The 25,097-nt window shown below is 41.5% G+C and overlaps 1 protein-coding gene across 1 annotated transcript; it reads left to right on the forward strand.

Annotated features, from left to right (window-relative positions):
* Positions 1–7,172: 7,172 nt before the first annotated feature.
* Positions 7,173–24,385, forward strand: TMEM38B (transmembrane protein 38B). Its single transcript, XM_065656296.1, has 6 exons — positions 7,173–7,369; positions 13,581–13,737; positions 16,777–16,961; positions 18,031–18,118; positions 20,090–20,207; positions 21,812–24,385. Exons 1-6 carry the CDS (start codon positions 7,264–7,266, stop codon positions 22,016–22,018), a joined length of 861 nt encoding a protein of 286 aa, XP_065512368.1. The 5' UTR covers positions 7,173–7,263; the 3' UTR covers positions 22,019–24,385.
* The last annotated feature ends 712 nt before the right edge of the window (positions 24,386–25,097 follow it).

Consider the following 25,097-nt stretch of genomic DNA (forward strand, 5'->3'; position numbering starts at 1 on the left):
GGTAAATACATGTTATTTAATTATCTATAAAACAGGTGTATTTCTAACTTCCCCATTTTGGGAAGTAGTATTAATATTACAGATGTATGAGTTTTGAGGCATACTGATGACTAAAGAAGTCCTCCTTTTTCTTTTTTTTTCTTAAGGCACCATTTTTGGTATGAGGCCCTGGAACTGGATGGGCAAGCAGTTGATGCTGCTGGTGAAGACCCTTCTGGGAAGGAGAGGTCCTCAAAGCAACCTAACGCCCCACATGAAACCCAGCAAACACATTAAAATCTCACATGTAAAGAGAAAAAGAAGGGTAAATGTCATAGGTGACTGCCTTCTTAAGGGAACAGATGGCCTGACATCCTGACCTTACCCAACCCACAGGGAAGTCTGCTGCCTCCCTCAGGCCAGGGTAAGAGATGTGGCTCAACAACTCCCCAAGCTGGTAAGGTCCTCTTATTGTTATCCACTATTGGTTTTTAATGTTGGCAGGGAAGAGGTAAGAAAAAGAAGACTTAATGCAATCAAAAGGGAATTCAGAGCTTTGGGGTGGTTGATCGATGGCTCGGTGCTCAGATGGTTTTCTCTTCTATCCCTTCAGTAGCAGGCAGGAATACAGAATGGAACAGACAGGCCCAACTAATCAACACGTGGCTCTGTGACTGGTGTCACTGATGGAACTTTGGGTTTTTCAACCATGGGATGGTCCGTTCTTTGACAGGTCTTCTGACATCCAATGGGACGCACCTCTCACAGAAGGGGATAAGGGTGTTTGCTCAGGGGATAGCAAGGCTGATTGATAGGGTTTTAAACTAGATTGAAAGGGGGAAGGGGGTGGTACCAGGCTGGTCAGTGGTGAGCAGTGGGATGGCACACCAAAGCTTGAGGAGATGCATGACAGTGAGATTCCTCAGGCTATGCCACAAGGTGAAGGGCACAATCAACCACACTTGAAGTGCTTCTACACTAATGCACACAGCACGAGGAGCAAACAAGATGAACTAGAAGCCTTGGCCTGGTCCCAGGGATATGATATAATTGACATTAGCAAAACCTGGTGGGATGAATCCTGTGACTGGTGTGCCGGGACAGATGACTACAAGCTATTCAGAAGGGGCGGGCAGGGCAGGAGAGGTGGGGGGGTGGCACTGTATGTAGCTGAGGGGCTGGAGTGCATGGAGCTGGCAGTTGGTGATGGCAAAGTTGAGAGCCTCTGGGTAAGGGTTAAGGGTCAGACAAATAAAGTGGATGTTGTCATGGGTGTCTACTACAGGCCACTGAGCCAGGATGACGACGTTGATGAGTTATTCTTTAAGGAACTAAACGAAGCCTCCAAGTCATCTGCCCTTGTCCTTATGGGGAACTTCAGCTTGCCAGATATCAACTGGGAATATCATATAGCTGGCACCAACAGGTCCAGAAGATTCTTAAAGCATCTGGATGATAACTTCTTGGTACAGGTACTAAGGGAACCGACCAGGAATGGTGCCTTCCTAGATTTGATACTTATTAACAGAGAGGGTCTCATGGAAGAAGTGGCGACCGGTGGCTCCCTTGGCCACAGTGACCATGAAGAAGTCAAGTCCAAAATCTATGCCAATGGGAGGAAAACTGCCAGCAAGACCTTAACTCTAGGTATGAGGAGAACAGACTTCAGGTTGCGCAGAGAACTACTTACTAAGATTCCCTGGGAAGAAGCTTTTGAAGGTGCTGGGGTCCATCAGTGTTTGTTGCTTTTTAAGTACCACCTACTAAAGGCATGAGACCAGGCAATTCCAAAATGACGGAAATCTAGCAGGTGAGGCAAAAAGCCAGCTTGGTTGAGCAGGGATCTTCTTGAAATGTGGTGAAAAAAGAAATTACATGGTCAGTGGGAGCAAGGTCAGGCAACATGGCAGGACTACAGAGATGCTGCTTGCTATTGTAGGGAAGAAATTCCCATGGCCAAAGCTCAATTAGAATTGAAGCTGGCCAGTACTGTGAAGGACAATAAAAAAGGCTCTTAAAAATATCTTAATGGCAAAAGGCAAACTAGAAATAACATTGGCCCATTACTCAATGAACATGGTCACCTTATTAACAGGGACATAGACAAAATCAAGGCATTTAATGCTTTCTTTGCCTCAGTCTTCAAAACTGAAGATGGATTTGGGGGCACCTGTAGCCCTGGGCTGGAAAACCGTGGCTGTGAGAACAGTAAACTCCCAATCAATCTGGAACATGTATGAGATTTGCTACTCCAGCTAGATCCCTGCAAGTCAATGGTGCCTGATGGGATTCACCCAAGGGTGTTTATAGAGCTGGCTGATGTCCTAGTGAGACCTCTCTCTGTGATTTTTCAATGCTGTTGGGAATATGGAGAGGTCCTGGATGACTAGAAGCTGGCAAAGGTCGTCCCAATCTACAAGAAGGGCAACAGGGTACTGGCAACTACATGCCAGGTACCTGGCAACTACAGGCCTGTCATCCTCACTTCTGTGGCTGGCAAAATTATGGAGAAGATTGTTCTGGGAGTTATTGTAAAACATCTGAATGGCAGTGCAGTCATTGGTTCCAGCCAGCACGGGTTCATCAGGGGAAAGTCCTGCTTAACAAACTTAATTTCTTTCTACAACAACATTACCCACCTAGTTGACCAAGGGAAGCCTGCCGATGTGATCTTTTTGGATTTCAGTAGAGCCTTTGATACTGTCTCTCACAGTATCCTCCTGGACACGATGTCCAGCACACAGCTGGATTAACACACAATGCAGTGGGTGAGCACTTGGATGACGGGCTGGGCTGAAAGTGTTCTAGTAAATGTGGTTATGTTGGGCTGGCGACCAGTCACTAGCGGGGTTCCACAGGGGTCCATCTTAGGGCCAGCGCTCTTCAATGTCTTCATAAATGACTTAGACTCAGAACTTGAGGGAATACTAAGTAAGTTTGCCAATGACACAAAATTGGGAGGAGTCGTTGACACTCTCCAGGGCAGAGAGGCCCTGCAGAGGGATCTGGACAAATTGGACAATCGGGCAATCACCAACCACATGAAGTTCAACAAGAGCAAGTGCCGGATTTTGCACCTGGGACACAGCAACCCTGGCTGTACATACAGACTGGGGGATGAGATGCTGGAGAGCAGCTCTGCACAGAGGGATCTGGGGGTTCTGGTTGATGGCAAGTTGAACATGAGCCAACAGTGCCCTGGCAGCCAAGAGGGCCACCCGTGTCCTGGGTGCATCCAGCACAGCATCGCCAGCCGGGCAGGGAGGTGATTGTCCCGCTCTGCTCTGCACTGGTGCGGCCTCACCTGGAGCTCTGTGTGCAGTTCTGGGCGCCACAGGATAAAAAAGATATTAAGGTACTGGAGAGTGTCCAGAAGAGGGCTATGAAGTTGGTGAAGGGTTTGGAGGGGAAGCCGTATGGGGAGCGGCTAAAGTTACTTTGTTTGTTCAGCCTGGAGAAGAGGAGACTGAGGGGAGACCTCATGGGGCTCCAGCTTCCTCACAAGGGGAGGAGGAGGGGCAGGGGCTGATCTCTTTAGTGACCAGTGACAGAACCTGAGGGAATGTCAGGAAGATGTGCCAGGAGAGGTTTAGGTTGGACATTAGGAAAAGGTTCTTCCCCCAGAGGGTGGTGGAGCACTGGAACAGGCTCCCCAGGGAGGTGTCACAGCCCCAAGTCTGACAGTGTTCCAGAAGAGACTGAACAACTCCCTCAGACACGTGGTGTGAATTTTGGGGTTGTGTTATGCAGGGACAGGAGTTGGACTTGATGAACCTTTTGAGTCCTTGCCAGCTTACGACATTCTGTGATTCTCAGAATCAGCACATTTGGTCCAAGGCTGAACAGGATTATTTCAGATGTGCTTATCCTTTGTTATCTTTATTCCTGAAATATCTGGGACAGCTGAAAAATCAATGGCCAATTTTAAGTTTTCTTATTTGTTACTCTACTTTTATCACACAGACTATGTTCCTTGATCTGACTTCTCTTTGGTGGGTTCCTCTGTCCTATGCTCTGCTAAGATGCTACCCTGAAGGCGCAGAAATCTCAGGAATCTCTCCTCAATTATCAGCAAACGTAGAGGAAGTGCTGTTCTTATTTCCTTCTGGTGCTGAAGGTAGAAAACCCACCAGAACTTCTTTCTAGTTTACTTGTGTCAGTTAACACACATTTCCCACCTAACTGCTGTGAAGGTGGCTTGTTGAGATGCACCTTCACACTAGCTCTCTCTGCTTTGCAAAGCAATGCTTCAGGTGCAGTGAAGACTCCCTGAAAGAGGATGCAGTATGCATTTGAAGACCTGACTAAAGGTTCAGGTAGCTACTGCCAAGCTGCTACATGAAGCACCAGTAGCAGTAGCATTGCTGGCATTTTAGGAGAACTTGGGTATATATTTACATGAGTTGTAGGCATGGCGGTAGCTGTAGTGCAGATATTGTCATCACGCACAAGTTGCTTGCCCAAATTATGATTTTCTTTCATGTCACTATAGATTCGTTGTGGTCATTGTTATTTTTCTCTCTCTCCCTCTGCTTCTATGTTCATACACAAGACAGTCTGAAGAGTTTTCAATTTCTAGCAATGAACCTGATGCCACTCAGTGGGAATAAAACAGTACTGCAGGGAGAAGAAAGTCTGACATTTCCACAGCCCGTGGGTAGAGGATTGCTACATTGCATAAAACTGTCAGTAACTCCTCTGTTGCTGCAGCTGCACCTGTTTAGTGGGAAACAAAATGATGCTGAACTGATTTCTGCCAGAGAACACAGCTACTAATTTATTATGTCTTACCATCTACCAACTGTGGCAAAACAATATTTGGGTCTAGAAAACAAACCGTGGTTTCCATATCTGCACATAAGCACAATAGGAAATACAGATTAGAAATGCTAACAATAAGATAGGTAAGTGTCATGGTTTTGTTGAAAACAAGACCAGTTTCTCTTTTAGTGAATCTTCCTTTCAGCTAAAGTCTTCTTACTAACTGCGGTTTTCTAGTGGGATACATGTTTGGGTAGACATAGCAACAGAATGCAAGGTCGCTGGTAAGGATGCACGTCCCGTGAGAGGGGCAAGCAGGAGGTGACTAAAACTGACAGACTAAGTATTCCATCCCATTCACGTGATACTCCATATAAAAGTGGGGGATCACGAGGATCTCGCCCCTTTTCCCTACGGCCGACATTAGGAGAGGACCTTGCGAGCCGTCCCTGCGAACTGAGGCCTAGTGGCAGACTGAATCCAGTTCCGGTTGGCTGCAGAGTCCAGTCCAGGAATTCCGGGTGCCTGCTCTACAGCTATCGGAGTAGCCGGTGTTGATCTGCAGGGACTTTCAAGATTGGTTTTGTATATTTTGTATTATTTTCTCTATTTTATTAGTAGCATTAGTAAAACATTTTTAATTTTTTCCAGCTTTCTCTCTCTTTGTCCTTCTTTGCCTTCCTATCGCCTGTACTTAGTGGGGAGGGGGGGATAAGGGGGACTGGGGGGGAGAGGGGGTTAACAAAGCATCTGCCACGGTTTGTTGTCGCCCTGCAATCAAATCTTGACAGTAAGAGATCACTTTGGCTAAATCCTGAGCTCTTCATGTAGATGAAGTGCAGGATGGAAATGTCCAGAAAACAGAAACCAGGTACAAACATATGGTGCGAGTGTTAGGGAGAAAACGATTCACTGGACAAACAGAAAGGAAGAGGTGTTGAGAATAAGGAAAACTTATTTTGTGAATATGGTACTGATAAGAGGAAAATAAATGAAAAGAAGGCTTTCTGTTTATGACAAGGTAAAATTATTCTGGGAAAAGTTGAGGTATTTGCCATCTTTCCCTGCACAAACCATTCCCCACCCCCCCCCGCCCCGAACTAATCTTAGAGTAGTTCCAGTTATTTCCTGAAATTAGTTCTTGGAGCCATTAGCTGTTATTTTCACCAGCTTGTGGAAATTGAATGGAAAAGGCAAAAATTGTGCCTTTCCTTATTATGAAAAAGAGGACTGACAAAACAGCAAACTTAATTTCCATTCCCGGGGAAAAAAAAAAACGTTAATATGCTGAAAAAAAGAGGAGACGAGCGATCACTTACATGTATCCATCAAGAACAGTGTCATATCAACATAATTTCTTTTTATCACAAGTTAGCCAGTCTGGCGGACAAAGAAAAGTCAGATGTCATGTATCTTGGAGTTTACAGATCTTTGACGTTTCACTTGGGAGAGTGCTCATGAGCGAACTAGTTTTGTTGGAGATACTGTAGGATTGATGCAAAACTGGTTAGAGATCTGCTTTTAGAAGACAAAACAGTTAACAATGAATGGCCTTCACTATCAAAATGGATGTAAAGATGTATTAAAAGGGTTTCTAGTGAGGTCTGACCAGGATCTGGTATACATAAATGCAATCAGGTGATAAACAGATTAAACCAACCAGGGAAAGATCACACGTTGGAGCACCCACGCTGGTAACCACTCTTGATGAACTGAAGAAACATTCTACAGGGATGAAAAAGGAAAAGGATAAGAGGAGGTATCACAGGCCTGGCAAGTCTGGTGACCTGTCCTTAAGAACAGGCAGCTGCAGCCAAGTGTGACAGGGAAGGAGCGGGAAGTGTAGAAAAGGCCCTTGGGCCCACACCCAATCTCGAGCTGATCACGAGCAAGGGCTACCAGGCTGTTCTAAAACAAGGCAAACAGACGACCCGGTACAGATGTCAAGTGTTCACACAAGCGAAACACAGCTGTAACGGCAAAGCCAACCAGCCGCGAGCCGTGTCCAAGCACAAGGCGCAGGGCAGCGCGTCCAGGGGAACACCCCGCAGCAGCCGGTGCCGATCCTCCCGCGGGCCTGCAGACACGGCCTGCTCCGACCCAGCGGGACGGCAGGGCTGCGGCCCCGGGCGGGTGGGCCCAAGAGCTGCAGGCGATGCCGGCACAGCCTCCCAGCGGCAACCGCAGCGGTCACCCGGAACTGCCCCCGAGTTGGCGGCGTGGCGGGAACATCCTTCAGGCCCTGCGGAGGGCCTGGCCGAGCTCGGCCGGACCAACAGAGCCGGACAGACACAAGGCCCGCGCACCGAGGCCTGCGAGCTGCCGCCGCCCGGCAGAGCGGCTGCGCATCCCCGGCGCCGCCTGGAGGGCGCCCGCCGCTCCGCTGCCTCCCTCGGCCCGCGGCTGCGTGAACGCGTGCGGCGGCCGGCGGCCGGCAGGGGCCAAGTGGCCTCGGGGCGGGGCGGCCGCTGCCACCGCGCTGGGCGGTCGTTCCCGGCTCCTCCGTCCCGCCGCCGCCCGGCCATGGAGCTGTGGCAGGTGCCGCTGCTCTTCTCGTGCCTGCCCATGTTCCCCTTCTTCGACCTGGCGCACTATGTGGCCTCCGTCATGGCGCTGAAGGAGCAGCGGGGTGAGCGGGGCTGGTTGGCGGGGCGGAGCTCTCGCCCGTCCCCACCGTGTTCCCCTGTTGTCTCCCCGCGCTTCCCCATCCCTGCCCCGTGTCTCTCGCCGTGGTGTGCCGTGTCCCCCAGCCGGGCTGGCCAGGCCACAGGCGGGGGCCGAGGAGCCCCCTGCCGCCGGCTGCCCCAGCCCCGGCCGGGCAGGAGTGGCCGCCGCGCAGGGTGGCGGGGGCAGCCCGAGGGGAGCCGGGGTGCCGGGAGCGGGGCGGCCTGCGGGAGCGGGGCTGGGCGGGGGGTGCCGGGCTTTGCCCTGGGTGTGCCCGGGCTTTGCCGCTGGGACCTGCGGCAGCTGCAAGTGTCCCGCCCGGGGCGGAGTGTTAGAGCACCTCAGGGGCCTTTTGCCTCGGGGCCTGTCCAGCCCGCAAAACGCTAGACGGTGGTGTGTTTTTTTTTTTTTTTTCCCCACTGTTTTTGGATTTTATTTGATTTTAATGACGGCGAGTGGCTAGACCTCAGTTCCTGTGCTTACTCCCACAAAATCTCGGGTGGCTTGTGCTCCGTTTGGTGGAGGGAGAGGTTTGCCCGCGCTCCTCCGGGCTCTGAAGCAAGAGCTCCGTGAGCAGAAGTTTCAGCTTTGATGCCGAACGTTGTGCAGAACCGGGTCGGGGGAGCGCTGGGGCGGCCTGGCTCTCCCCGCTCTGCTGGCGGCAAAGTCCAGGTGTTCTCCGTTAGTCCCTAAGACTGCAAAGAAGGTTGTTGGCAGTTTTCATTAGTCTGTTGATAAATAATGTCTAATTGACTGCAGGAGCCCCACAGGAAGCACCCAGCTGAACCTTTCTTGCTTTCTCAGAACTAGAGGCATTGATGAAATTAACCAGGGTTATTGTTGAAAATCTGTTTGCAGTTTAAGATTTGGAAAGTTCCAAGAACAAAAGGGCTGGACCCTCTGAAGTTAGGTTTATGCATGCAGAGAAGGGCTGCAGATCACAAGCTAATGACTTGCTGTCGGGTATTACATCTGAAAGGAGAGCTGCTCAACTCATGGGTTTATATCCTCCACATGCCCTGGTTATGCAGGAAGCTGTTAAGGCAATTCTGTCTTGTAGGAAACATAACTTGGGAATCTAGTGGGCAGGTTGTGTGTTAGTGACTTTTCACTTTTAAGAGGACTCTGGATTTTGTGTGAGTACACATAATGACACTTCAGTCTGTACATGCTCTTTTGTAGAAAATCTTTTGCACTATGGTTATTAACCCCAACCCTACTTTTCAGTTCTCACAAATGTAGAGACTGGCCTTGTTTTAATGTTTAGTATAACTACTTGTGGTGTGGCTTTGAACAGTTACAGTAACTGTGCATCCCAGCTGATAACTGGGTAGAAAAATAATTGGCTTTCAGGATTATAGTGCAGATTTGGGAGCCTCTGCTTGGTTCAGATTTTTAAAGCTCTGCTGTTTCTTTAGTGAGAGCTTGTTGTTTGGTCCCTACCTAAGTGTGTCAAGGTGAATTTTTAGTTCCTACTGAGTAACTGCACTTAGCAGATTGTGCAGGCTGATATAAAATGCTTACATATGCAAGTGTTTTCACCAAATTTTTTTCCTGCTACTGGAGTTGTTTCTGAGTGCTGACTTGTGGCATTGTGTAATATAACTGTTCCATTCAAAAAGGGACTTTCTGTCTGAACATACTTGACGTTACCATGCACTACCTTTAAACTTTCCTCTGGAATGGACATATGTAAAGAGCAAGATGAGAGGAGTTTCTCTGCTTTCCTAGCATCTGCATAGCTTTAGTGGGACAGCACTGCTGAACAGTAGAAGTGGTGTCAGAAGTCTGGTCAGATCCATGCTGATAATTTTTTTTCCTCTCGGTTTAGTAGCTGGAAAGTTCAGAACTCTTCAGTAACCTCTAATACTTTGAATTAATAACTGTAATTCAGGTGACTGCTTGCTGGTCTGTTGCTCACTTGCAAGCCATTTGAGCTGGATAGTAAATCATAACTGAAATGGAAGTCATTATGAAATACTCAGGATGGGTATATTATCACTGATTAATATTCTCTAGGCATTACTATATACTATATATACTATATATTCTTTTTTATATATTCACAGGGGAATAACTAGGTGACCTTAACTGGCTGGTGATGCAAGAAGTATGTGGTCAAGTCGGAGCTATTTTTGTTTTCTCTCTGATTACTGTCTCATTAAAATACCAAACCCCTCATGCTGCTTAAAATCAAATTCATTTTGGGTATTTGTAACAGGGCTGGCCTCACACTAACTGCTACTTTTCCAGTCCTAGCTAGATTTTGCTTAGTTGTGAGTGTGGGTGAACTACAGCAGTGAAAACGAACATGTAGCTTTCAACGTATTTTAAACTAAGTGTTCTTGGTTAGCGCATTTGGAATTGCTTAGTAGTTGCTCATTTGTAACTCCAGTCAGTTGTAGAACTGGCAATTTTATTTTTTTGGGGATGGAAGAACAGCAAAACATGTTGAGGGTTGAGGATGCGCCGTATTTGGAAGGAATGTGCTAGTTTTGTCCATGCAAGTTTTCTTTTACATGATTCCAGTGATTTCAAATTTTTGCTTAAGTTGCTGAATTAACTCTGACTCTGTAAGTCCTTTAGCTTAATTTATGTTATTATATATAGTTGAATAGGGGTGTTAGAAAAACTCCTACAAGTTCTTCTGGTTTGCTCCTTAAATGCGTATGTGTATTCCTGATTGCCTATTTGGAACATGTTGAAAAGGTTAAAGCAGATCTTACTCTACTGAGTTTGCTGGCAAGGGGTTTTTTTGTCTTTTTTTTTTTTTTTTTTTTTACTATTGTGTAGAAACAGCATTTAAAACCTTATTCAACAACAGTCTTTGCATTTTGAAACCTTGTCTTTACTTTCTGAAGTATACTGTTTGCAGGACTAGTGGCCTTTTGGCAGATCATATTTTGCATGGTTGTATGATGCCTCATTAGTTTTGCAGGATGCATCAGAGGACAAATATAAATGACCACTTGTTTGAAAACATGTGACCTGCTTAAATTTGAGCTTGTTTTCTGAAAGGTTACATCCTAGTCACAATTTAGGTAGCAACACTAGGATAGGCTTTAAATTTACATCAGCATTTTTTGCCTCATTGCCTTCTATGTTAGGTGTATTCCTTGTTAGAAAGCAGGTATGAATTGTTAAATACTGGTGTCTAAGCCGAAAACATTCTAATGTTGATCAAAAGAAAAATCTTGAAGTCCAGTAGAGTTTCCAGTCTCTTATATTTTTACACATAATATCTTAATGGAGAAATTTACATGCTGCTTTGTGGAGCTTGCTCATAAAGGGCAATCTGGTAATGATAAGAGTAATTCCTATATGTGTCCTCAAAATGGGAAGCCACTTGCTGGTAGTTGTGGGGGAAAGAACGAACAGAGAAATGGTGATTGCTGAAAGGCAGGGAAATGGATTTGGAAAGAGAACAGAGAGCTGACTAACTTAAAAACAACTCCAACATTTCGTTGAATTTTTTTTTTTTAAAATAATCTGGCCTTTAGTATAAGAAGTGAAAAATCATGAAGATATTTTCACAAAGGATATAGGAGAGAAGGCAAAAGGCAAGTTGGACTAGAAACAGTGTCAAACATGCAATAGAAATAAATTTCAACCTTTTAAAACCTGATATATGAGAATCTTCCATTTTTTCCGTAGAACTAGTTGTCACTAGCTGTGTTTCATTAATTGTAGTGAATGCCCATGTGTGTGAAAAAGAAAATACAGTGTGTTCAGTTCAAAGACACAGCACCTGGAATTGTTTCCTTGTGTTATATTGGTAGTCTGACTGAAGAGCCGGTGAAGTGAAGAAGCAGCTGAGTTTCAGTTATCTACCTCTCAAGTCGTGTTGCATTTTGTGTGGAGAGAGGAGCTACTTTTATATTCTGATGAAAACTGCCAGTAAGATGTTAAGATGATTACTTCCCTGCTAATGCAAGGTGGTGAGAAGCTTTATGCTAATAAAAGATAGGTTGGTGCACAATGACCTCACAATGGATGTAAGATTTTTTTTTAAACCTGGTATGGAGGTTGACAGTTCTTGGATGTGGACCTTCTGTCATGATCTGGTTACCAATCTCTTTCCAGAACCCGATTACTGTGCAAATTACATCCTGTATTACATCCGTCCAGGAGTTAAAGCTTGCACATAATGCAACAGCTGATCCATTAGCCGTACACGCCAGTTCCAGCACATGTTCCCTTGTGATTTGTGATTTGCACTGGCAGCCTCTGTTAGCCGGCTTTTCTCATTGTTCTGTAAAGCTTGGGATGTTTCTTCTCTATGTGGTTGCTTTGTGCTGTAATGCCACAGCAGCATTTAGTGGAGTTACTCCACAGAGAGAGTACTGCCAAACGTGGGGCTAGGATATTGTCTTATTCTTGCAAGAAAAAGTATTCAGTCCTTTAATGCTAATACTTTAATTAATACTTAATGCTATTACCTTAATACTAATAAATATATAGTAGTGCTTGTAATGTGACTGTGTCATCAAACAAGAGAATAATTACATGTGAGAAGGAAGGTAGTGTATTTCTTTTAGACCAATGAGTGTCTACTTAATATAATTTTTTTTCTTTTTTTCCTGAATGCAATGGCTATCAGCATTTTTAGATTTTTTTTTTTAATTGAGGAAACCTTAATGTAGTAAGCATAAACCATTAATATTCTGCAAGTGTCTTACCCTTTTCAAATATGTTAGTGAAAACAGGTCCATGTTCAGTTATGTGAGATCTGGATGTAGTGGCCCACTTCCTATTTTTAGTTTTGCTGTTAAGTAACATTAGCGGGCTGTAGAATTTTCTCCTGCTACTTTTATGCACATGAACATAATTGATAGCTACTTTGGAGAAGTGATAATATGCTTTAACAAAGCTGAGCATAACCAACTTGGAACACCAGGTACTGCACTATGGAGAATAAATGACACAATAGCTGATTTTTTTTTTTTCATTTAGTATTCAAATATTCTATAATCCTTAGAAGTGCTCTTTTTTATAAATTGGTTGTTACATAGGGATTTACGTAGTGCTGCAATACGTGATAGCTCTGCCAACACTGAAACTGGAACAATGTTGTTAGTACTATTGTATGAAGTAAATTGTATTGAGAATGCTCTGTTCTCTTTGGTATATTTGAGCTTCTCGTCTTGGGTAAGAAGTTTCTTTTCTGACAGAAATGCCTGAAAACCCAAAAACTTCTCCTCCGAATTGGGAATGTATGTCCAATTTCATTTTGGGGCAGATGCTATGTTTCATCTCTGCTTTTGTGAACTTCAGCCTTTGGACTATGGAAAATGTAACTATTTCAGGCAAACAGAGCTCTGCACGAGTAAAGGGGAAGCTTTGGTAATACTGGACTCTTGAAGTGGAAGGAAGTAGTCAAAACAACTACCTCAGGATATTTCTGGCTTTGATAAGGTGTCATTTCGCCCTGAAACTGGTTAAGACTACCCATTACCTCCAGCATGATCTAATATTGAATACTCTTTTGGCATCGTTCAATTGCAATTTAAAAGGGATAATTAATTTTAAACTTAACAAAATACACCAAACTGAACATTTTTATAACAAGGGAAACTTACATTTATTATTATGGCATCAGGTAACCTTTTTCTCTGTTCAGGTTTGCAGGTGAAACTCTAACAATTGATTTGAGCACTGCTTTCATTTTGGTCAGCAGGCACAGTTAGCAGGACATTATAAGGAAAAAGGAAAATGGTGACCTTGAGTTCGTGAGTACTCAAAAGCAGAAATGAAATTTGTAGAATAATCCCCCAAAAGTTACCAATATCAATCCTGTCTAGGTCAGCAAACCACTTGTATATTTTGAATACAAATTTGAAAGCAACTGTATATCTATGCCAGATTATTAACAATGCTCTGAAAGTTTTTTTTGTCTTGGTAAACACATAGTCATAATAAACAAACCCACCAAAGATGTTCAGAGAACACAGTGTCAGTGTTTCACTTTTATTTAGATAGCATATGCTTAAGTTGGTGTACTCTGAAGTTTGTATTTCTGAAGACTTGTCCTGTGGAAGTCTACAGATTTCTGCAGGATTTTTCATTACCTGAAGGAAAAATGTTGAACTGAGTGATTTGAAAAATACTGACTTTTAAACATGATGTGATTCTCAAATGTTTATTTCTATTTATGCTTTTTTTTTCCTTTGTTTCAGGAGCTGTGGAAGTGTCAGTTCGAAGTCCGATTGCCTGTTGGTTTAGTGCTATGCTTTATTGCTTTGGTGGTTCAGTTTTGTCTTCGTTGATGCTTGCAGAACCTCCAGTAGCATTTCTGGCAAAGGGCACAAATGTTCTACTGGCATCTTCAGTCTGGTAAGCAGCCACAATTGAGTTAGATGTGTAGTATTGGTTCTGAAGATGCTATACTTTGTAATATGAGATTATGCTATCAAGCTTCCATGTTGATCAGAAGCTTAACTTAAGAAAGTTATGGATTTGGAGGCTGTCTCTTCATCCAGAAAGTCACTGCAGCAAAATAGGTGTTATCGTCCTGTTGTATAGAAATATTATGCTTGTAAGAGAGTAGCTCTTATGGGCTGTCGTATAACAAAATGCTCGGTCACTAGAGTAGACTTGCCTTAGATTTTAATAGTATTCCTGGTCAAACAACTGAAAACATCATTTTGGAATGAAGTGGACTTCAGTTACTGCTTTTTTGGATATGAATAAATCATAAATGCAGTCTAGTTTTTCAGCAGGAGCTCTGATGTAAAAAATTTAAATTTTTCTGTAACTGGGCATCTGTGACACAGATCTTATTTCTTCTCCTCTAGTTCCTGCTTTCTGACATCATTTTTTTTAATATAGATTTTGCCCTTTTCCAAATGGATGGGTGTTGTAGTGGAAGACAGTAAAGAGCAGACTAGGAAGTCAGGTATGTGAACAAGGCAGCAATTTGGCTTGCTTTGGAACTTGCAAAAGCACTGGAGTTATTTTCATATAAATGTGGCCTTCCAGTGGAGTTCGTTTGTCCCAGAAAGTGTTTGAAGAAACCCTCTAACTTAACAAAACTTGTGAGCAGCAGTGGGTTTTTGAATTTGAAAATGTCAATTCCTATCTTAGAAGAGTGTTATCTGCATGGAGTGTTTTAATGTCTGTTCTTTGTAGCCCAGTAGGTTTTATAACTGCAAATTCTTTAAAATGGAAGTAAGTGTTTTTATCTGTCTATCTCTATATGAGTATTCTGGCCTTCCTGTTGCAATGGAAGATGACAGATTTCACTTAAGCAATTTGGTGAAATGAATAATGTGCAATAAATAGTACAGTAGTAACAAAGCTTATAAAATCTGCTTATACTTCATATTAATCTGATGTGACTGCTTGCTTTAATGAACAGCACGAGTTAGGAGTACACATAGATAAAACATGATTTCAACTCAACATATGATTTGCTGTACACAAATAAAATGAGGTTTTAATGAGGAGCTATGAATATTATGAAACCTTTTAAGCTTCTAATGATAATGACTTTAATTCTTAGTCCCAAATTATGTGAAACAAAGTTCCTTGAGCTGTACATAAAACTGGAAAATAAAAGGAGTTGTGTACGTTTGAGAAATGCTCCTAAATAGTCTGTAGGATAGCGACATCTGCTGTTAGCAGGTGTTGCTAGCAGAAATTACAGTAAAAAATGTCGTGGAGGGACTGCAATGTAATTTCAGTCCAGTTACCTGTGCTTCAGGGTCCTAAACCCACATTTTGCAATCGTAAATTAATTCTGGTTACTGTTGTTTGTTGGATACACAGCTAAAATCGCTGTTTGCAGTAGCCGTTAAAAAATATGCTCTCTAGGTATCTTTGACTTCATATCAACTGGAGCTTGGTTACATACAAAGGCACGTGACTTTACAATAGGGAAAAAAAGGAATAAGTAGTTCAAGAGTAAATCTAAAACTAAACACCAGAGCGGCACTTAGCTATTAATGTAAATTCTAATAACTTTCTTCTTTGTGAGAAATAGGCTATTGCATACTCTAGTCTGGGAGATCTTGAACAGAAGAGCTTTAGAAGTTTGCAGTGACACAGTACTATATCAATTACAGAAAAATAAAATATATAACTAGGACAGGACTCCAGCTAAACTTGGCCTTTCTTGGAAGGAAGCTTCCTAGCATTCTGCTATAAAGGATAAGCACTTGACAAAAGAAAAAAAAAGCCCCAAACACTGAAAGCTGTCCTGATTTCTAATCTCTTTCTAATCTCTAACTGTGAAGCATGACTCTTCCTAGTTGTGGTGTCTGCTAGTATTTCTAATGAAGTAAACTAGATATGAGAGGTGCATATGAGAGGCATTGCAGCCTGAGTGAACAGGAGGAAGATGCAGCTTTAGAAATTCTTGTTAGAGAGGGTTGAGCTCAGAAGCCTAAACCAACAGGCAAGTATCTTTTTTTAGAAAATAAAAAAGTACCCCTCCAATTTTTTATATGCTTTTTCTGCTTATACTTAATAGTTACTCTCTTATTCCTGTGCTGAAATAATCTAAGTACTTAATCTTGATTATTTGTTTTGACATCTTGAATGTCTCCGTAAGAATTTAATTTTGTTTGTAATTGAAAAAATGCAATAAAACACCATATAATCTATTTTTAAAAAAATCTACTGTCATCTTACGATTTCATTGTTAGCCATCTTTTCTTGTTTTAAAAGCAAGTTGATAAAAGATACTATTAAATTTTGAGTACTGTGCTTTCAACACTTGGAAAAAACAAATGTGATTGTAATTGGCAAGGTGGAAAAGCTAGAACTAGTGGTTACTAAGATGTGAAATGTGTTTAAAAATAGCTGTGCATTTTGTCTGGCATGACACTAACTAGGGGAGGCATTCTTGCTGAAGTTATATAATTCCATGTACCTATCAGTATGAAAGCATGGTGTCAGCATGTAATTTACCACCCTGTTGTAATCCTAAAACTCATCCCCCCAAAAAACCAGAACAAAACCCAAACAAACAAACAAACCCCACAACAACAAAAGCCACAAAAACGAAATAGAAAAAACAAACCACACAAAGTCGGTCAAACACTAATTTAATAATTTGTATTATAAAAACATGGTATGTAAGCTATAGAAAAGATGGTAAAATGTAAAGCTGCTTTAATGGATTCTTTTTTTGGACAGTGTGAAGTAAGAACAATTTCAAATAATGTTTGATGTTTTTGGTGCAAGACCTCAAGCATGCTCAAAAGCATTTCAGATTTGTACCAGTATGTCTGCCACACAAGACAGTGAGTTATCAGTAGTGTATCATGCAGTGCTAGCCATATTCCAAGAATATCTTTAAAGGTTATTAGAAAGTTTATTCCATAGCGAAAGCTTTTGAATGCTGCTGATGGGTTTTCTCATGATTTTCAGGTATCTTTTCTTTTACTGCCCACAAGACCTATTCTACCGGTGCTTTGCCTTTCTGCCTCTTCGGCTTCTGGTTGCAGGAATGAAAGAAGTGACTAGGACTTGGAAGATAACAGGTGGCGTTGCACATGCAGACAGTCACTTCAAAGATGCCTGGCTTGTCATGGTAGCTGTGGGCTGGGCCAGAGGTAACATACATAACATCTTGTTCTGATGGATTGTGATGTTTTGGAGTGATATTTAAATGGCTAGCCCTTCCACATAACTGTAGCTCCATTGCTTGCTGTGCTGGATATGATAGTTCTCATACAGTCTGTTGTCCCCTTAAGGGCAAAGCCTGTGCAGCAGTTTTCCTGCCTGGATTAAGGGTGACACTGCATGACTTTGGGGAAAGTTTGTCTTATCTCTTCAGAAGGTCTTGTGAGGAATTGCAGGAGGGGCAGTTGATGGCAATAAAGAAATAGATCCCCCATGTAGTGTCAGTGCTATTATTAAACTTTCCAACAGCATATTTCCTCAAAGCTGTTTTCCTTATATGACTGAAGAAGACAACTTGTTTTCTTAGCTTTTTGGGTTGTAACTATTAGCTGATGTAAAACACAGGAACAAACCTTCTGGCCTGCCTGCTGTTTGGAGCATGACTCTGGAAACTACCTTCCTAGCAGCTGCATTTGTAGTCACAATGTTAGAACCACTTTGGGAAGTAGTAGTGCAGCTCTTATTTCTATTTGCTTGATTCTGTTCAGCTTTGGGAAACAACAGATGTTAATGTGATGATCTAACATATTGTTTTCCCAGGTTATAATACAGACCAGTCTCACTGGCCAAAGTGTCTAATACCTCATGTTTTGTATTCATTTAATGTAAAAATATATATCCTCTTTTCTTGCAGAGAGTCATTGTAGTTTATAGAGACACTCTCTGTACATACATGATGACAGGAAGAATTGAATGATATAAGCCTATCTGGAGATTTATTATACTTTGGCAATTCAGGTGTTTGTAGTGATGAATACATCAGTTCAGGTGCTGTCACAAAAGGTGAACATGAGGTTCTTTCTAAATAGCTAAACCTCTGAGGTTTCTTGTTGGTTTCTCAAGTCGTGCACGTATAAAAGATTGGATTAGTCTCTTGAAGTCTGAGTTTTGGATACCACACTCGATATCTGGTGTAACTGGTTTTGTTGGGAGCAATAATAGGTTGTACAGTAGTGGTAGTGGTCAGTGGAGGCTTATTGTAAATCTCTGCTGTTTCAGGAGCTGGTGGTGGCCTAATTTCCAACTTTGAGCAGCTGGTGAGAGGCGTGTGGAAACCTGAAACCAATGAGCTACTGAAGATGTCCTAGTAAGTTTTTGAAAAAGGCTGCAAAATGACAACTTTTGTTTTGCTAACTCCTTGAGTTGAAACTCACTTTTAGTGGTTCAGATCAAGAAAAGGCCATACAAACAATAGGACATGTTTGTATTCAGTGTTTTGGTGTGTATCTTGTGATGATCTTTGGTAATTTTAGCAGATGTTTTAATCATTTTAGGTTCACAGCACAAGAACACCAAATGGGAAGATGAGTCAACAAAAATTATTTGTCAGAAAGCAGTATTGAGTCAGTAGGAAGTTGCTGGAAAGCAGTATTGGCTCAATTTGTCTTACAAGGACTTGTCTTCTATCCAAAATGAATGAACAGTGGTACTAGAAGTATACAAGCGAAATCTGTATTTTTGGTGCATGTTCTGAGCATCACTAAGATGGCTTCCTTTGAGCATTGTCACTCATACTTTATCTGCCGGTACTGTTTTCCTCCACAGATATCAAATATTTGAGAAGGTGCAAATTGATTGTTCAATATAGCAAAAATGTATTACACAACAGGAAACATTACTTCTCTTGCAGAAGCAAAGAATGGGAATATTACATGGCTCCCAGTTTAGTCTGTACAGTAAAATGAGAATTAAGACAGGCTAGAAAGCCAAGCTATTATTGTAAGTCAAGATAAGCTCACCATGGTAATTTCCTAAAATTCATTTGATCTTTCCCATGTTACTCTCAGGTCTTGATAAATAATATTATTTTTTAAAAAGTTATCTTGCTTTTCTGCAGCCCCTCTTAGCAGCAGAATAACAGAAGATAAATTAGCCTTTCCTTTGGCAATATTTCAACTTTTTATGGCTTTTGTCAGCTGTTGGCTTTTTCTGAAAGTCCAAGTATTTAGACTTTCTCTGTCAGTGCCTAAGTGGTAGTCTTGAAAGCAAACTTCCAAAAGGATGAGGTCACTGTCAATAATAGCACTGTAAACTCAAATAACACTGCCCTTACAGGTACAACACTAGAGCAGCGCTTACTGACTGTGGCAATGCGTGCATATATTCTCCTTTTCCATGGTGGATGTGGCTCAAAGTAACTCAAAAACTATTTTGGAAATTTGCTTTAATATATAAAGCTTAAGAATATTAGATAGAAGACAGTTACAGAGTTAAATGGATAAAACATTCTGCAAATGGCAAAAGATGGTGAAGAATGTGTCTACACTAGATGCTCTGTGATAACAGGAATGTCACCTGTACATGTCACATGTAGGTGCAGATTAAAAAATGCAGTTTTTCTCCCAGAACATTAGTGGTCTTTTTTCAGATGACTATAGATAACTGACCAATGTTCTCTTGTTTTCTGACTGCATACCTAGCAAGGGATTTACCACCACAATGAAGACAGCTAGAAGACATAAACCTCTGCATGTGTCAGAAGTCAACACAGCTATGTTGGCAAAACCTGGGTAACATAGGCCTAGCTCAAGTCAAGTATAAGCAGACTACAACCCTAGAACTGCTGAAGTGTCACAGTGGACTGAGACTGGGACTATGTTGTTTTTCAACACTTTAAGCAATTCCTTGGAGTAACTAACACCTGGACTATAGAAGAGGAACCTATTTTTAGGTCTAGTCTGAATAGTGCAAGCTTTGTGATTTAGCTCTTCAGTAAGATGTATTGGGAGATGAAGACGGGAGGCAAGCTGACCTATGGAGTCTGGATAGAGGCATTTATTTGAGGAAGATTTGTCAAATATGAATTTGCTGGGTATGTAAACTAGTGCTGAACTTGATGCTTGTCCATATTATGGACAGAAAGCATAGTAATAGTATATGAAGTGAAAGTCTTAGTTTAATTGTAGCTAGGTTTTGGACTTTGTCACTGTTACCACCATTTGTCATTAGTTCTATTCAGAAATAATTATTTTGCATACTAAGAACATTTATTGCTTTCCAGGTCATGGCAGCTTTCACTGTAGAGAAGAGAAATTGACATTGTTTGTTTCATTTCCAGCCCTGTGAAGGTAACTTTGATAGGAGCAGTTCTTTTCACCCTGCAACACAGCCAGTACTTGCCAGTAGCAAAACACAACCTCGTGTTTTTATATACCGTCTTTCTCATTGTCTCCAAGGTAAGAATGTGAAAGTGTTTCAAATAACTGAATAACAGAAAATATTTTATTTCATTATTTCAGGGAAAAAAATATGCCCTGAAACATTCTACCACAAGTTAGAATGTGTGCTTCTGGATGAGAAGGCCAGCTCCTACTGAAGTCTTAAACCTGTGCTCAGTCTTCTGTACATGAGCAGAACAGAAAACCTGTTCTGTTACAGTTCAATAAGTGGAGAAAAAAGAGAAGAATTTAAAAAATGAGGAATTTTGACACCCAACAGTTGATATGCCAGGCTTTTATGTCTATAATCCCAAACAAAGTTTACGCTTGTAGAAACAAACTCTCCTGTTCTCTGTCTTTTGCTAGCTGCTTAATTCCTTCCTTGTACCTGTGCAGTCATTTGTGGGTTTGCAAAAGAAGCCAACTAGGTTCTCATCTAGCTTGAAGTGTTTGCAACATAAGTGTTTAGGTGGGAAGAGAAAGTGTATCCAAACCGCTTTAAAGTATCTGTAACTACTTTTATAATAAAATAGATAGTACTTTTCTACTGAATCCTTTAATTCCTCCATTCTTGTTCATTTTCAGAATGATGTCTGTCTTCAGCATTATTAGCTAATAAGAAAGTGTAGTCTCTGTGTTAGCAGAAGTCTGGCAATTTTAAGAGCTCTTGAACAGACTAGAGATCGTCTTAAAGTGGTAGTTGCCAGTCTCCTTTCTGTGAGGTAGCTGAGAAGTTTAATTCTAGAGTAGTTGTTTTAGGGAGCCAAGACTTCAAGCCGATGCTCATGATTCTCTATCTAAACCAATAAAAGCATTATTGAACTGGGGATTCTGGGAATGGAGAAGGGAAAGAATCTTATTCTGGAAAAGAGAAATTACAGCTGTCTTCAGAAGCTGGCTGTCAGACTGCACTGAAGTGAATAAGTTCTTAAACGGATGGTCATGCTGACAATCAGCAGCTTGAGCATCCGCTTAACTAATAAAGCAACAGTTGTGAATCCAGCATAGTCCTGCAGTAGTGTCTTGTTTTAGAGACTTTTCATGTCTCTGAAAACTGTAGAAATGACTGCAATGTAAACTTGTCCAGTACCTGGACCTACAAAAGAGTTTTTTTCTATCCTGATTCCAAGTGATGTATTCTTAAGGAATTTCCACATAAATCTCTCAACTTTATGGAATGAGTATGGCCGTCTGGAATTCTAACTGAGTCTCACTGTTCGTATATATTTAAGTGCTTAGACACTGCATTCTTTCAATTTAAATGGAATTAGCCACTATGTTACAGTTTTTCAGTTTGAACAAGGTACTAAACACACACATAAAAGCTCTTTTATCTTAGTCATATGACATTAAACGTGGTTTAGTCTTAGGATGATTTTAGTAAACTTATAGAAAGCTTTGGGCACATTTTTTGTGTATAGCTTTGTGAAGACTGTAGGTCAGAAAGAAAAGCATTCTTTGATCAATTCAAGCTAAAACAAACATATTTCTGTTCTTGGTGATGTGGCCTCTGCTTGTATAGAAAGTTAGAAATGCTATACATCCATTCAGCTTTGAACTTGTTTTTAATTGCTGTGAAGTCATTAAAACTTCTGTTTTAACTTGCTCCTTGTTCTTCATAGGTAACAATGATGTTGACGAGATCTGCAACATCTCCACTCACTCCCTTTGAGGCTGCATTAGGCCATATGTTCTTTGGCTTGCAAAAGACACCATCCAAAGTGAAGGGTGAAGGTACTGCGTCTTCCAATGGCTCTTCAGCCCGTGACCAGTCTCCTGAACAGCACCGGGACGGTGTTAAGAAAAGACAGGCAAAGAAAACAGAATAAGTGGCTTAAAATCCTTGATGGTCGTAACCTTTGAAGATGTTTGTATTTCAGATTAGAATGGCTGAGAAATTTGTTTAAAGAGAGGAGAAAACAGGGCTGTATTCTGTTGTGGTGTTGTTCAACTTTGGAATGTATTTTGTAAGCTACTGTTCAGATGTCTAAATGCACATGTTGGATTTTTAAGTTAAAAACTATAAATTTTTATAGTGGTTTTAAGTTTACTAAATTTTGTATTTATGATAACATCAAATGCTAACATGCTAAAAAGATAGTTTTGAAATGTGACAATCAGCTTTGTTATTTTTTTCTGATCTATCTCTTGTTTCTACCTCTTCCTGCCCCCTGCCACACCCCTCTATTTTTATTTTTCGTTTGGATAGGGTGGATTTGCACTGCCAAGTGTTCACAGTTGCATGTCCCAAATAGGAAAGTAAGGCTTAATCACATTGCACTGTAAAACCATGAAAATGTACCACACTAATGCCATTAACTAGAAGAATAACTGAATTACTGTCACAATTCACATTGCACTGGTCTTAGATTTTCTTCATTTACTTAAGTAAATATTTTTCATATTTTTCTATTTTTTAAAGTAAGTGAATTATCTGGCACTTTAAAAAATCTTCACAGTTAGGAAGTAGAAACATTTCAATATTTTAATTGTTGGCTTACTTCGACACTTTATTTGCAAGCATTTGATATATAGCTGTTTTTCTTGTTACAGAGGTGATTTACATGTGGTTTGTAGTTATCTTTCAGTTTGACTGGGACTAGACATCTCCATCTGCACTTTTATCCAAGCATACACATTTCTTTCAATTAAAAAAACAATACTAGACAGTACATTGACCTTGTTTCTCATGAGTTCAGCCCTATTATGCCTGCTGTTAATAAATACCAGCACTAGTTTGCAGCATTACCCCTGGTGCTTTTGAGGGAGAACTATTAATATTGGAATCACTGGAACTGTTTATTAGTGTTTGCTGAAATCTGCTGCTTCCTGCTTGTCGCATCCTTTTTTTTGCATATAATGTGGAGCAGTTGTAAGTGGCGTACACTTCAGAACTGAGAACTTTGACATTTTAAAGATGTCGTGGTTCATAAGAATAGAATATTTTCATAGGAATCTTTCATTGATGTGCCAATGTTAGAATAAATTAAACTATTTTTACAGAATTAGATTATTTGTCTGCAGAGAGTACTGCTTTGAAAGAGTATTCTTCAGCAAGAGGATGTGGGTTAATCTTTGTGCAGGGATGCCAAGGACAATGTGGAGGGGGATCTGATTTGAAAAGGCAAAGTTCTAGTTCCAGGTACATATCCAAATTTAGAAAAATTGTCACCAGTGCTGTGCTTAGAGAGAAGGAAAAAAAAAAAGTACCCAAGAAATTTCTTGTGCCTTTCTAGTCATATTTCCATGGTAGTGACCAAAACTATTGAATTCTTCAGTTCGGAATCCAACTTTATAGCAAATGTGCTGTCCTGGACAAAATAGCAATCTTATTTCTGACATTTTACACTGATACTCGGCATACAGCTATAAATACTTAGAGTTTTCGCTTGCAGGGTGTCTCAGTTTTTTGTAGCTTGATACCATGGATGTATGGATAAACTCGAAGCTGCCAACTAACTAGTTAATGATCAACTAGTTATTCAGCAACACCAGCAAACGTTGTATGTCTCTGCTTTTTAAAACTTCTGGATTTTTTTTTAAAAGGTGGAATTGTGTATACTAGATCACATGAGCCATACAGAATTGGATTGCGCTATGGAGCTGTGTGTCACAGCTGTGAAATACTGACTGGTAACTGTCTACTCTTGGCCCAAATAAATGTGAAAATAGGCTTAGACTAATTCTTTAACAAGTTTACAATTTGAAGGAAAATATATGGCTTTGTATTAATTTTGGATTTAAAGATGACGATATTAAAAAAGAATTGTTTTTCTTGACTGAACACCCTAAGAGAAAAACAAGTCACAATAAAAATGTATATTGTTGTGACACAGGAGTTATGCTGAAAGAATTCCCATTGTAAGCACGATGAAAACGAATCTTTTTTGTTTAAAGATCTCACAGGCTTCTAAAGGATGGATACCCAGAACTCCATACTGAACAGTTACATGCAAGTGTTCTGAGGACTATTTTTTTATAACACAAGCAAGATAACCAGCTGCATGGGGCTGACCTTGAATTCTGTGTGAGACTTTAATACAGTCTGTCCAGGCTCCCTTAAAAAAACAATTCTAACTTTCATGCCGATTATTCATAGAATCATTTCAGTTGGAAGAGATCCTCAAGATCATGGAGTCCAGCCATAACCTAACTCTAGCATTAAAACATGTCCCTAAGAACATCGTCTATGTGCCTTTTAAACACCTCCAGGGATGGTGACTCCACCACTTCCCTGGGCAGCCTGTTCCACTGCCTGACAACCCCTTCTGTGAAGAATGTTTTCCTAATATCCAATCTGAACCTTCTCTGGCACAACTGGAGGCCATTTCCTCTTGTCCTATCACTTGCTACTTGGGACAAGAGACCAACACCCTCCAAGCTACAACCTCCTTTCAGACAGTTGTAGAGAGCAATAAGGTCTCCCCTCAGCCTTCTTTACTCCAGCCTAAACAGCCCCAGCTTGTTCACCTGCTCCTCATAAGACTTGTGCTCCAGAGCCCTCACCAGCCTCGTTGTCCTCTGAACTCCCTCCAGCACCTCAACGTCTTTCCTGTAGTGAGGGGCCCAAAACTGAACACAGGATTCAAGGTGGGGCCTCACCAGTGCCAGGTACAGAGTGCCGATCACTTCCCTAGTCCTGCTGGCCGCACTATTTCTGATACAAGCCAGGATGCTGCTGACCTTTTTGGCCACCTGGGCACACTGCTGGCTCATGTTCAGCCAGCTGTCGATCAACAGCCCCAGATCCTTTTTTGCCAGGCAGCTTTCCAGCCACTCTTCCACGAATCTGTAGCGTTCATGGTGTTATTGTGTCCCAAGTGCAGGACACGGCATTTGGCCTTATTGAACCTCATGCAACTGGCCCTGGCCCAACGATCCAGCTGGTCCAGATCCCTCTGTATGGCA

This window comes from Caloenas nicobarica, chromosome Z, assembly GCF_036013445.1.
Source record: "Caloenas nicobarica isolate bCalNic1 chromosome Z, bCalNic1.hap1, whole genome shotgun sequence".
Taxonomy (NCBI): domain Eukaryota; kingdom Metazoa; phylum Chordata; class Aves; order Columbiformes; family Columbidae; genus Caloenas; species Caloenas nicobarica.

Excerpts from the sequence above, each read along its gene's own strand:
- TMEM38B (XM_065656296.1), top strand. The coding sequence starts at position 7,264 with ATGGAGCTGTGGCAGGTGCCGCTGCTCTTCTCGTGCCTGCCCATGTTC. Across the intron at positions 7,370-13,580 it reads GGCGCTGAAGGAGCAGCGGG|GAGCTGTGGAAGTGTCAGTT; the intron begins GTGAGCGGGGCT and ends CCTTTGTTTCAG. Across the intron at positions 18,119-20,089 it reads GAGCTACTGAAGATGTCCTA|CCCTGTGAAGGTAACTTTGA; the intron begins GTAAGTTTTTGA and ends TTTCATTTCCAG.